The sequence below is a fragment of the Cricetulus griseus genome, chromosome 5 (assembly GCF_003668045.3).
Source record: "Cricetulus griseus strain 17A/GY chromosome 5, alternate assembly CriGri-PICRH-1.0, whole genome shotgun sequence".
Classification (NCBI taxonomy): domain Eukaryota; kingdom Metazoa; phylum Chordata; class Mammalia; order Rodentia; family Cricetidae; genus Cricetulus; species Cricetulus griseus.
In genome coordinates, this window is record NC_048598.1 from 192012551 (window position 1) to 192026414 (window position 13864).

Sequence of the window (13864 nt, forward strand, 5' to 3'; positions counted from 1 at the left end):
GGATTGTTCTTGGATGTGATTTCATGCTTCTGTGACAAATATTTATATCCATTTTATAAGACATGTTTATTCTTGTTGGATGTCAGTATAGAGCTGTAGAACTGGTCAGTGTACCTTCAATGTAGGTATGGTCTTCTGCCTTTCTTTCATGATCTCCCAGATATAATTTATAGTACGTGCCAAGCATGGTGTTTAAATTGGTCTGTCCTGAGAAAGTTCTGAGAAAGAGCTGCTCTGTTAATATTTAGTATGTGCTTACTGACATTAATTTACATATTTTTTACTAACTCAAACAACTTTCTTTGGATCATTGCTTCCTTTATTTCATTTCTGTATAAAAGTACACTTAAATGGAAGTTAGGCTGTCTATGGCATTAGACTGTAGTCTGCCCCATTCTTTCAGGTCCTCAGATACCAGGGTCCAGCAGATGAGATCTGCACAAGTTGACAGACTAGGTATAAATGTTAAAAGAAGGGAAACATAGAGGTGACATCAGGGAGCTGCCAATAAACACACAGGAAGGAGGTTCTAAGGGCAAGTCAGAAGATCACACTGCCACATCTGAAACAAGTACAGGTGCCATAGTCTGGGGCTGGAGGCATACCTTTGGAAGTCAGCAACATAAAGATGGTGCTTAAAGCTTTAAACCTGGCTAAATGATAAAGACGAGGTGACTGAAAAGAGAAGTGGTTGGATATGGATACTAACGGCTTGGAGAGCAGAGGGGTGGAGCCCGTCAATGAAGCCCAGGGAACTAGGGAAGATCAGAGCAGGGTGGTGTCTTGAGACCTAGTAAAAAAAAAGCACGGTTTTGAGGAGGCACAGTCAATTCTACTGAGAGCTGCCAGATGTGAGGAAACTGGCAAGCCCTCAGCACTGTGTATATAAAATCTGGCAGATAGTTGCTTGGATGAATGTTTGTCTAGAGCAACTCAGGAGTGGCCAGGAGTAGAGGCCAGCCCTCATTCGGGATTCAGTCAGAAGGCAGAGAATATGAGTTTGATGATGGTCAGGGACAGAGGTACCTACATTTGTGCACTGCCCTGTTTGTGGATGTCAATAACTTCTTGCATGCTTTGGAGCATTAGTCTTTCCCAGCGTTCTGTGTCCCCTACAGAAGGACTTTACTGGAATTCTGTAGTTTTAGAATATATTTCAATGTCTCTTACGGTTCTATTTTAAAATTATTTTGGCTGCCTTTAACAAGCTTTGCAATCACTGAGTCAAGTAAAAATATAGTTTTCCTTAGAATTCTAACTTGAGTCACATTGAGTTTATTTACTAAATAAGCCATGGCTGATGTATCTAGATTTTGTATTAAAATAGTATGTATTGTTCAGACTATGTGTGTTTCTGAGAACATGGAAGACAGCCAATGTCTCTCAATGGTCAGAGAAGAGTTTTTCCCCAAGGTTATCTTAATAATGTCTAGGTCATCAACAAACGATATGGTTGGTTTACAGAGTCATGATAGTCACAAATCTTACTCACTTGGTAACTGGTTTGTGCCCCAGGCACACTGACAACCCAAAGGCAGGCAGGAGCTTTCCCTAAAACATTGATTTCATTTGTTCTTAAGTTTCGAAAACAACTACTGTGAAGGCTGAGGCCGAATTGCCTTGTGTGGGTATCTTGACACTCCAGGAAAGGGTGAGTGAGGAAACTGGGAGGCTACTTCATCAATCTCAATGGCAGTGTTATAAGAAGACTGTGGTCTGGACATCAGGTGGGCTGACTTCCTGCTCCCTAGAGGGAGTCATTTAAAATTCTGGCTTCTCTGTTTTCTCAGCCACACAAGGAAAATCGTAAGCCACAGGATTTCAGATATTTCAACTCCTTAATTTTATGCCACTTATGGATTTGAGCATTCAAATTTATGGTGAGCTTTTTAAAAAAAAAATGTCATTTTTTACAAAATGCTGTGCTTTGATTTGAAATGAATCTTGAAAAATCGTTAATAATATCAATATTAGTAAGAAAACAAAACACTTCACGCTACTCTCAATAATCTAACAATCTGGTTTTGTTTTCTATTGTCTTGCAAAATGTACCCTCTAACCACGGAGTCAATATACCCACACCCCCAGGTACAAATCATCATTAAAGTGGGATAAACAAGCAAGATGTTACATATGTAAGATGGCTGGCATACACACAGGTCACTGATGGCATTTTTGTGCAACACTTCCCCCATATTGACAGCGAAGGATGGGCCTCACCTTCTGCTGAAGAAACGGAACCCACTTGCAGTCCACCAGTTCCCGGCGATACTGTCTTGTGAAGGGCCCGATGTAAGACACAAATGCTGCTGTAAGCAACACATCTCCACACAGTGTCTTCTCTTGAGTTTCGAAGGACTTAATGGACTGACCCCATCGAATCTTCTCTGACTGAAGGATAAAATTACCCATGTGTAATTACAGGGTGAGCATCAACTCTGCAAATGCTTAATGCAGTTACCTGACAGCAGCACAGTTCAAGGCTACGGCCTCCAGCGCCAGCTCTAGGAGCACAGAGTAGAACTGGGTGGAGTGACTGCTATAATCTTTTGCATGTCTGAAACCCATCATCAACACCACGCAATTCTCCCACTCTCTCCAGCCAAGTTCAGCATCACACGACACGAGCGTGTTCACGCGTTGTTTTTACCGTTGGACTAACTCTTCAATTGTGATTGGCGCTCTTCTTCACAGGTCAGTCAATCACTTGCCCATCCTCTGGGAGAACACAGCTGAGACTGGCTGCCACAAGTAAGTGATGCTAGGATTTTTATTTTAAAACAGGATCTCGCTATATAACCCTGGCTGGCCTACAATTTGCTATGCTTCTTTCTACCTCAGTTTCTCTAGTGCTAGCTGTGTAACACCATGCCCAACTGCTAAAAACCTGATGTCAGTCTGGCTAGTCTCCATTCCCCCCAACCCCAAGCCCTTTTTTGGCAATAGTACCATACTGCTTCAATCAATCAATTTTTTTTTCTTAATATACTGGCTATGGGCTGATCAGACAAAGAAAATTACCAAACATCATTCATGTTAATTAAAACATAAAGCCTAAATTAAATTCTGTTAATTAAAGAATGATTTCAGTAGTAACCAAATTTGGGGCACTTTTCTAATATAATCATTAAATCAGTGGAGGGGGCTCTGAGCCATGTTAAATGATGGGAATGAAGATTCAGCCAGCCTCAACGACAATACACTCAGAAACTGCGTTGAAAGTCCCTCTATCTAGTGGGCTGGTCATTTAAAATCTGATTTACAGGTTAAGTATGTAGAGCCCTTAATATTGGATTTGTATAAAACTGCAATAAATACATATGGATTGCCTGAACTGCAGGACAGTCCACTAATTCACTTCATTTTGAGGCATGTGGAAAATTAATACAACATTTTAAGGATATGCACATTAACAGGAGCCACTATAATCAACGATTTTATACTAAGGGAAGAGAATCTTAGGGATCTCCTCTTTTCTGGGGGAAAAAAAAAAGGCCACAGGAAACATGACTGACACATGACACAAAAAATTAGAATGTCAGCTTTCTGCAAACCATTATAGCATCCAGGACACGTGTGGATGGTTCTCTGAACTAAGGTGTCTACATTACCGTTCCAGCTGCACTGTCAAAGACAGGAAGTCCAGCTGTCAAGTCCTCTTCTCAGAATTCTTTCCTTTCCTTCCCCAGCCACGGACAACACACCCGGCGCCCTCGGGAGGCCTCCCCCCTTCATTGCCTCCATCTTTGTTGGTTTTGCTTCGCAAATGATAATAAAGTGCACTCACTTCATTCTCCACAACACCTTCTGACTTTAAGATTTACTAAACACAGACTTATTGGCTGTTGAGATCGTCAATAATTTCATTTCACCACCCCTGCAGCATAAATCATCACTGACACTGGCTAACAAGGGTTTAAGAGTTGGAACATGTCCTGTAATAAATTTCTGGACAGTTAAAAATCACTATAATTTTATTCTAATGCATTATAGATTGCCTGTAATGTCATCCTGGCTGGGGTGACCCATTTCTAATTTTGAACAGCTGTTCAGCTCAGGAGTTAGTTAATGATTAAATATAAATTGCCTGATTTATTAGTCTGAATGGCTGAGCTTCCAGGTCAATGCTATATAGACAAAGTCATCAGTCTCGATGCTTTTCAGAAGTTAACTGTCTCCTGTTCTAGTCAGAAAGGAATTATCCTCAAAGGAAAAAGGTCTGACATGTTCAATTAATCCTTCAAAAATATATTTTTCCTACTTAACAACACACAAGCTTCCCCCACTTTTATTTTCTGAGTCAGCAGACACGAGTCCAGGCTTTGGGACTATCCCTGTGCAGTAGAGATACCAGCAGGAAAAGCCCTCTTCGACTGTGATAGAATCTTTAAGTACTTCAGAAGCAGTCTAATTACATGACATTTTCTTCTCATGTACCTCACAAATGGGAGACACTTCAACTTCTTACCCCATTAAGCAGAAGTAGTCAAAAGGACTAGTAATAGCAAAATTTCCCAACCAACCTGAAAAGAATTAAGTCTTCAAAGAATAATATATATATATATATATCATAATATATATATCATAATATATATCATAATATATATATATATGCAAAAGAGACTCTGATAACTTATCCATTCAACAAATATCTATTAATGACCTCTGTGCCTGGACCAAACGGTTCAAAATAATGAGGCTCCTGCCGTTGAGAAGTTTATGTTATATTTGGGGTAAAAGAAACACACAAAAAATATGTGCCCCCTCCCCCACAAGACTCTGGAGCATGTGGAAGATGGGGCAGAAAGGTCGTTAAGAGCCAGAACTTAGGGAGGATCCAGGACCAACACGTGTTATGGGCATGACAGGATCCTTGTACTCATGAACTCAGAAACTGGTTGCCCAGTACAAGACCTGCACAAGATCCAGCCAGTCACAGCTCCAGCATGGATGGAGGAGGGACTCACTAGGTCCTGCCCCTCTCTGAGGAGCTTTTGGCAAGTGAGAGCCACTGAGGGAGAAGGGTCAGCCTTCTTCACTAGTATGGCCCATAGGATCCACTGAATGGCCCTACACCTGTGCACATATGAGTACTGCCAATAGGAATTGTGGGTAATAAAAGAAAAGGAAGCAGACAAGAAGTTGGGAGTATGTGGGGAAGGGCCTGGGAGGAGTTGGGAGTACATGTGACCTAAATATACTGCATCCACATATGAAGTTGCAAAAATTAAAAAAAAAATGTACCTAGGCATGCATGGACATCTGTATCATTGCATCCGTACCATAGGATGCTGTGATAAAGTGTAATAACAGAGAAAGCAGAAAGTATCATAGAGCTGTGTGAGTGTATGTGTGTGAGCTTGAGTAGGGCAAGCTGAGTATATTGTTATACCAAGGTTTGAGCACTACATGATGAAAAAGAGCTTTTGGCAAAGAATTGAGGGTGTCAACCACCTGTTACACGGAGCCAGGGAAAGGCCAAAAGCTACCAGGAGGACTCTGCAAGGAGGACCAAGAAGGCCATGGAAATGGCAGCAAGGGATATGGAGGTATCCAGGGGGCCAAGTCACTTGAAGCTTTTGGGTGGCGCTTTGGGCAAGGTGGTTAGCTATTAGAGAGCTCCAGCAAAGTGGTAACATGTGCTGACTGAGCCTTTGAACTGCCTCCCAACTGCTAAGGGGAGAAACAGACCTCAGTGCATGAAACATACTCCAGGGAGATGTGGTGATGTGGACCAGCAAGGAAGGTGAGACGCACTGAGTTTGAGAATGAACTTTCAAGGCAAGACCACAGACGGTGCAATGAATCGGCTGTTTGTGACATGTTACAAAGAGCCAAGGCCAATCCACGATCTTAAAGCTTTTGGTCAGAAGCACAAGAGGAGATGCTGGCTGGGACAGAGAGTGGAGACAGATGAACCCTGTGCTCATACACTGTAACATGAGCTTCAGAGGCCCCCTGGGCTGGAGTTGCAACAAGTTGAGATTGGATTTTAGAAAACAGTATAAACATGGTACTGGTGGCTCATCTTGTAATATCAGTTCTTAGGGAGCTGAGGCAGGAAGAAGGCAGTCTCAGTTACACTGTAGGTGTCAGGTTAGCCTTGGCCACAGATGTGTGTGAGGGGGGCACAGGGCAGCCAACCTAACTATCATAAGATATCAGGTCACTATTTACTCCCCCTCCCTCCCATGTCTCTCCCTTTTCATGCTAAGACAACCTGGTTTTGAATATGATGACCAAGTCCAACTCCTCACCACGTAGACTGGTTGGGTGAGCCAATAATAATCCAATTTCCCAGCTTTCCAGCCCATTTTGCAGATAGGAGTGGTCTATCTAGTTCCTTAAAGACATTTAAGTGGGAGTCTGCTAGACCACCTTCCAGGAAAGCCAGGTGTTTTATCAAAAGGGAAAATCCCAGATTCCCATTTCTCTTGTCATCTGAAATTGTAGTGCCTATCTTGGGCAAAAAGGGAAGAGTTCAGGGCAATAGGCCAGAGACTGTAGCGGCCATCTTGGGGCAGGAGGCAAAAAGCATGAGGGTTATTGCCCATGTGCCAGGTATGGAGAAGTATGGCAAGACAGAAGGGGCACATCATGAATTGCCCTAGTGAACACTTAGCATTGTCTACCCTCAGTAATTTTTTAAAAAATATGTTTAAGACTGTCTAAACCAAGTTTTCCGTCAACGCCTCCTAAGTGCATCCCAATTCTACTGATACATACATCCCAGCTAAATGTATTTCTAGTAACATGACCATATGCTTCTTAGTTATGTGTTCTCAGTTTGCATAATTTTAAGCATTCATATACTAATATCGATATCCGACTATCTAAGCACCTAATGTACCTGATGCATAAACAGCATCATTGAGATATAATTTTTACACCTTGAGGTTTACTTTATTTAAAGTATATAATTGAGTTTTAAGTGTATTTGTACACTTGTATAATCTTCCCCACTGTGTAATCTTACATTTTTCTTGCCCATCTCCTCCATGCTCCACCAACCATGTCCATGAGAAATAATTCTCTAAGCCTCAGCAATATGTCCTGCCCTTAACAACCACTTTCTGTCTTCACAAGTCTTCCTCCTTTGGGAATTGCATATGCCTGGGTCTTTGTTGCTTGTTAGCAAGGTTTTTTCAAAGTTTATCTATGTTATAGCATTGCACGGATGTTATTACATTTTTGTGCATCTACTGATGGAAATTTGCATCCTTTTTAATCTGGAACATTGTAAGCACACTTTATATGTCATGCAAGTTCCCATTAAGAGGCAAGAAAATAAATTTGAAGAACTTCAAAGACTTTCCTGAAATCATTTAATGATGGAACAAGTAAAAACTGGTATCAGGAATCCACTCACATCCGAGGTCACGTTCTTCAGCTGTGCACACTCATACAAGGAAGGCTAATGAGAATTACTCCTAGACTTTTATCTAATAGAAAGCAATTCATGCTAGTGTGCTAGCCACCTGTCAAAGGAGTGAACACCACAAACATAACCAGTTAAGTTTGATATGAAAGTATGGTCTGCTAGTGGAAGTCAATGGCAAGCTGCCTAGAGGCTGTCCTGAGTTCTGTATTCTATCTTAGGGAAAACATCCCAAGAGAAGGGAAGAGAAAAGGAAGAAAGCAAATCAGTAGGTAACTGATGGGGGATGTCCTTCTGTATATATGTTCTCTTATTGGTTGATAAATAAAACACTGATTGGCCAATAGCCAGGCAGGAAGCATAGAGGGGATGACCAGACCAGAAGAAGGCTGGGGAGAGGAAGGCAGAGAGGGGCTGTGAATACATAGACTAATAGAAATGTGTTAATAATTAAGACAGTGCTAGCCAATAAGAAGCCTGAGCGATTAGCCAAACATTTTATACTTAATATATGTCTTTGTGTGTTTATCTGGGGCAAAGAGGCTGTGAGACCAGGCTGGAAAGAAACTCCAGAGGCAGATAACCTACGAGCCTGCATACTCTATGATCTCAGAGGCAGATAACCTACTAGCCTGCATACTCTATGATCTCAAAGTGGCTACAAAACAGCTAAATCCTGACAATATTGGTATTTTTTTAAAATTAAAACTTCATAACTTCATTATAAAAAAAACTTGCAAATAAAAAGCTTGTACTGGTGTTAGCCAGAAACAAACTCCACACATCCCAGTGAACTCTAGAGCTAGAGTAGCCATTCTGAAGCTGTGGAGCTTCACGCTGCATTTTACACGTGATGGACATGAGTCATGAAAGAAGATATGAAGCTAATTGCTGCTCAGTTCTAATTCTGACACAGACCCTTCTTTCCTTCTTTTTAGTGGCAGAGAAGTATATGGACTTAGTAAATAGTGAAAGTGTGAATGAATATCAGTATCTGTCTCTTATGACTGGAAACTATGCAGATGTCACACTGAGTTTGCTAGCTACATATTAAAAACAAGAATCGGGGTTGGAGAGATGACTCAGTGGTAAAGAGCACTGGCTGCTCTTTCTAGAGGACCTGGGTTCAATTCCCAGCAACCACATGGCAGTTCACAACTGTCTGTAACTATAGTTTCAGAGGATCTGACACTCACACACAGCCATGAATGCAGACAAAACACCAATGCATATAAAATAAAAAAATAAGTAAAGGCTTTAAGAAATCAACAGATTGGTCACTGTTTGCTTTGTTCTGAGGCAGAGTCTTCTTGTGTTAGCCACCCTGACTTTGTACTTGCTTTGCAGCTGAAGGTAGCATTGAACTCCTGGTGTCCTCTATCTGTACGTCCCAAATGCTGAGATTATATGCATACACCTCTATGCCTGGGTTTGTGGTCATTGACATCTTCTGGTCACTTGGATCTTTTAGTCTGAGTAATGACTAACCATTCTCCAATACTATTGATTCTATGTTTAGTTAGTCATTGACAACAGATGACCACAAAATCCAAAGCTGCCAGTCTGAATATTTCAGTGAGAATTTTTGAGAAAAGATTACTTGCCTCAAGCTCGCTCACAAGTCTGTTGGCCAGGTCGATGGTCTTATTGGTTTGATTCACCTCTTCCTGACACCGGACCTTTTCAGCTGTTGCCTTTTGAAATGAAGCTGTAAGCTTGCTCAGATTCTGATCCAGATCCTAAAGGGGGAGTCAAAATTAACTTCAGAGATGCTTTTAGTTAAGATAAACATCCCAGCCACCAGAAGATAGCTGTGGACATGAAATGAGCCCCCTTCTCTCCATTGACCCTTTATCACATATATTTTAGGCAAGAAAGGAGGCTATGATGGTGATCAGTGTGTCAGAGCTACCCTACACTGTCCATAGCTTGCTATATGGCTTTCCCTTCATCTCCTTTCTCCTGGGTGGAGTTCATGGAGGTACTGAATTGAGTGACACTCCCTAAGACTCAAACACACCGTGAGTGCCAACCCTTTTGTCTTGATGCATAAGCCCCAATCCTCCAGTAGTAGCTATACTCTTTATTAGTTAAGAGCAGAGACTATCTCACTTTGTAGCCCAGATGGGCTTGATCTCTCAACAGCCCTCCCTCTGCCTCTCAAGTTCCCGGACTATAGGTAAGTGCCCCATGCCTGGTTCATTGACAGATGCACCAATTGTGGAGATTCATTTATGTGTTTTCCACTTACTGATTCTTTATTCATTTCACCCAAAACGGAGACACCCCTTCACATCTCATCAATCTGACTCAACTTGGATTTTCTCTTTGAGAATTGGGTGTTGAGACTCAGACATAATCAGCTGTCTTATCAAAGAACTTGGATGTGTCAATTTGGAGAAGGGCTTCATTTAGAGGGAGACCCTCTTCAACCGTGGATGCAGAAAAGCAAACTAGAGAGTGACAGCATCAAAGGCTCATGTATGGAGAAGCAGGATGAGACATTCTAGGAGCTTTCCCATTTCTTGAGACCCGACTTTTCGGCTTTATGTAAACTCCTTTTAAATGCCTGAAGCCAAAAAATGTCAACTAAGATGTCAGATGGTTGTGATGTACCTCAATATGGTTGTCTTACTGCTTGTAAGTTCTAAGGGACCTACAATTTACAACACTGCTTTTGTAACTACATGCAAGGTTCTAAGATCTCTTGATAAGCCAAAAAGCGACATAGTATCCCCTGGAGCTGGACTAATAATGGTTGTGAGCTGCCTAGGAATTGAACTCAGGTCTTCTGGAAGAACAAGTTCTTCAAGAATAGCTCTTACTTGCTGAGTGATCTATCTTTCCAGACCCTTATTTATTTATTCTTTGGGATAAGGTCTCACTATGTAGCTGTGGCTATCCTGGAACTCACTCTGAAGACTAAGCTGGCCTTGAACTCCAAAAGATCTGTCTGCTTCTGCTTTCCAAGTGCTGGAAGCTTATTATTTTTTTTACCATAAAAAGCTGGAATAGATCTATTATGCATGTTCCCATGGTATTTTCCAGTAGACCATGGCTGTCTCCAATTCTTATACGTTTCACCTCATTCATTCATGTCTGTTTTGTGTTGCAGTAGCAATGTAAGTCATGAAATAGCTGCATCATTGACAAATATAAGCAGCTACATAGTGAGACCTCCACCCCCCCATCTCAAAAACAAACAACAAAAGTTTAGCTTTATAAAAGGCTGAAGCCTATGTAAGCTGTAGCATCGGTCATATGGATTTGAGGATTTGTAGATTCATGCCACTTCCTGTTAAGTTTACTGACTGCTGGGATTGAACATAATGATCACTGGGATTCTGACTCCATGTGAACGTGGGTCAGAGAATCTGTACTTCTAATCCAGTTCCCAGGTTACACATGTTACTAATGGCCTGGGACCACACTGAGAGACACTGCCCTAAAGAGCCTGGACTGAAGTTTCCTTTACGGTCATCCTCCAGCCTTGTTTAAGATGCATGATCGATGGCTGGGGAGGAGACTCAGTAGCTAAAGTTCTTGGTGTGTAAGTGTGAAGGCCTGAGTTCAGATCCCCAGATCCATGTAAAACCCAGTGTAGCACTATGCATTTTTAATCTCATCACTCCCTCTTCAAGATGAGAGGCAGTGATGAGAGCTTCTCTGGAGGCTGATGGGTCATATGTGCAGCAGCAAGCAAGAGCAAGCAAGGTAGAAGGTGAGGACTGACACTACACATGAATGCCCTAAAGTGTGTGTGTGTGTGTGTGTGTGTGTGTGTGTGTGTGTGTGTGTGTGTGTTTGTGTTTGTGTCTGTCTGTCTGTCTGTCTGTCTGTCTGTCTGTCTGTCTGTCTGTGTCTGTGCATGGGCACCCCCAAAGACAGATATATGATAGATGATAGATAGATAGACAGGTAGGTAGATAGATGATAGGTAGATGATAGGCAGACGATGGATAGATAGATGATAAATAGGGTAGGTAGGTAGTAGATAGATGATAGATAAATAGATGTTAGGTAGATAGATCATGTATAGGTAGGTAGATGATAGACAGACAGATGATAGATAGGTAGGTGGATAGATAGATAGATAGATAGATAGATAGATAGATAGATAGATAGATAGATAGATAGGCCGCATTCCTTGGATAGGAAAGCATTCTGACTAAACTAGCATCTCAGGAGGAGGGAGAATTCCTTATAGATAAAAGAGGCTGGCTCTCCTCGCAGAAGGCAGACTGGGTACCAGGTCACACCAACACTCACTTACATCCTTGTTGAGAGGCTGTTGTTTTCATCATGAGTGACAGAGAAGAACCTGTAGGCTGGGGGGCTCCTGTGAGCTGTCAGTATGGTAGAGCTTTTTTGTGCTACTCTGCTACCCACCTTGCCCTCTCTAAGTCCACATTTCTTCCTCCTCCTGCTCTCCGCATCTGTCAGCTAGCCATCATTCTTGACCCTCTGCCCCAACCATCCCTGCCCTAGCTGAGGCACCCACAAAGCCCTCTCTGGTTGCCTTTGAACTTGTCTTTCCTCCTTTAGACATCTTTCCTTCCAGCTCCTCTCAGTTGTCGATGGTGTCATTAACCTATTAAAATTTTTCCCAGGCAGATCTAGCTCTTCAACAGTTAGATAAAACTGAACTTCTGTATGGCTAAGGCTAAGAAGGCCTTAGCTCATCTTTGCAAATGCCTTTTGTCCTTCTCTGCCTTCAACCTTTCCTGATGTCAGCATTCCCTGCAACACCCCTCTTGGTGCCCTTGCCTATTGTGATTCTTCAAGAGTCCCCCTGTCTCTGTCCCTATTCCATCATCTCTGCAGGAACGCCTTTCACTGTGACTCCTAAGCAGCTTTCAAAGGGCACGTCAAGAACACCTTCACTAATCAGCTCCCTGGTATCCCTGGCTCATAATATTTGGTACTATAGTTGCATTTGTATATGCTTAGAATGCCACACCACAAGACTAGTATGTTTATAAAACTAGTAATAATGATGATGTTCATAGCTATAGATATTCCTCAAACACTGAGTGGGTAAACTTGACCCCATGTTAAACTATTAATATAAATTAATATAAACTAAGCATTTAAGCATTTCGATCTGCTTAACAGGATGCTGTCATTATACAGGGTGAGAGTCCCTATAAGATTTGGGGACATCTGAGGTATTTGAATACTTACAAAGACTTTACAGGTTGAGCATTCCTAATTTAAAACATTGGATATCCAAAATGCCCCACTTCAGGCATCATGGTAGCACCAAAAAAAGTATTGGACCTTGAAGTATTTGGATTTTGAATAAGGGCCTCTCAGTTTGTACCCAGTCACAGATGAGACAACCTATGTCAACAGAGTTAACCAACATGTATAGGTGGAATTATAAATAATGGGCCCAACCCAGTAAATCAGGCTCTGGGGGCTTGATGTCAGTTACTTTGTTCCTTCTACTAGACTGGGAAACCTACTGAAGTAAGGAACAAACAATGATGCCAGTGCAAGTCCAGCAGACAGAGAATAGAAATGTCCACAATGTTAGTATGTCAGTGAACACACTCATTGAAGACCAAGTTCTTTTCTGTTTACTAAAGTGAGGGTGTGGCAACGTGTATAGGTGGGACCCTAAGACCGGTGCAGGAACCTCCTCATGACAATGCCATTTTTCTAGGTGACACTTACCACAAGCTTCCTTCTGATAGCCTCTAGCTTTTCTGTAGCTGCAGCCAGATCTGAGTTTGTTTGGGCCAATGCCTGGCGTTTGGGCTCCACATCGCAGTAAACCTGAAAATCCACACAGGGCTCACTCAGAAGGCAATGCAGATGGAAGGGAACAGCAACCCTGAAATCCCACACTCCACAGCAAATCCCCAGAGCAGAGACCTACGCGCTCTTTGTTTCTTTGCCATTTGCTACCTCGGCAGACACACCTTCCACATGATCTCCGCTGTCCTATTACTTGTTTATTCTGGACTTTAGAGCGATAAATACTAGCATAAAATGTCATACAAGCCAAATACCATCTATACACTAAAATCAGTCAGTCCTAAAATGATTAGCACCCACTGGAGCTGTCTAACCAGGCAGACAGAGTTGAGGTCTAACCTGAGAGGCAGAGAGCCGAGGGTGAGATACTCTCTGAATGAAAAGACAAAGAGAGCTATCCCACACCCTTCACTTTCTGTTAGGAGCTTCTGATTATATCACATATTGTTAGAATGGGTGCTCAGAGATTCAGGGTGGATCAAATGCTATTTCCTAGTCTATAGAGAAACAGCACAGTGCAGTTCTACATTCATCTTCCCACCCTGGGAAGAAACTGAACCCAGCACTCAGGCACTGGACTGTAGAGAGAAGCCATCCATCTACCATGATCTGTCTAAACCCTCTGTGAAAGTTTCCATGAAGGGAGAAAGAGCAATCGAGGCCCACTTCCGCAGGCCCCCACACCGTGAGAGATGTAGCCAGATCACATGATGGTAATTTAGG

The 13864-nt window shown here is 42.2% G+C and overlaps 1 protein-coding gene across 1 annotated transcript in view; it reads right to left on the reverse strand.

The window, feature by feature from the left end:
- The window catches only part of Dnah11 (dynein axonemal heavy chain 11), a 298245-nt gene that overhangs the window by 72370 nt on the left and 212011 nt on the right, over positions 1-13864 (reverse strand). Inside the window, exons 61-63 of the mRNA XM_027416426.2 lie at positions 13058-13159; positions 8983-9117; positions 2221-2391 (exon numbers count right to left, since the gene is read on the reverse strand). Of these exons, the coding sequence (XP_027272227.1) occupies positions 2221-2391; positions 8983-9117; positions 13058-13159 (408 nt within the window). The remainder of the gene's footprint in view (positions 1-2220; positions 2392-8982; positions 9118-13057; positions 13160-13864) is intronic.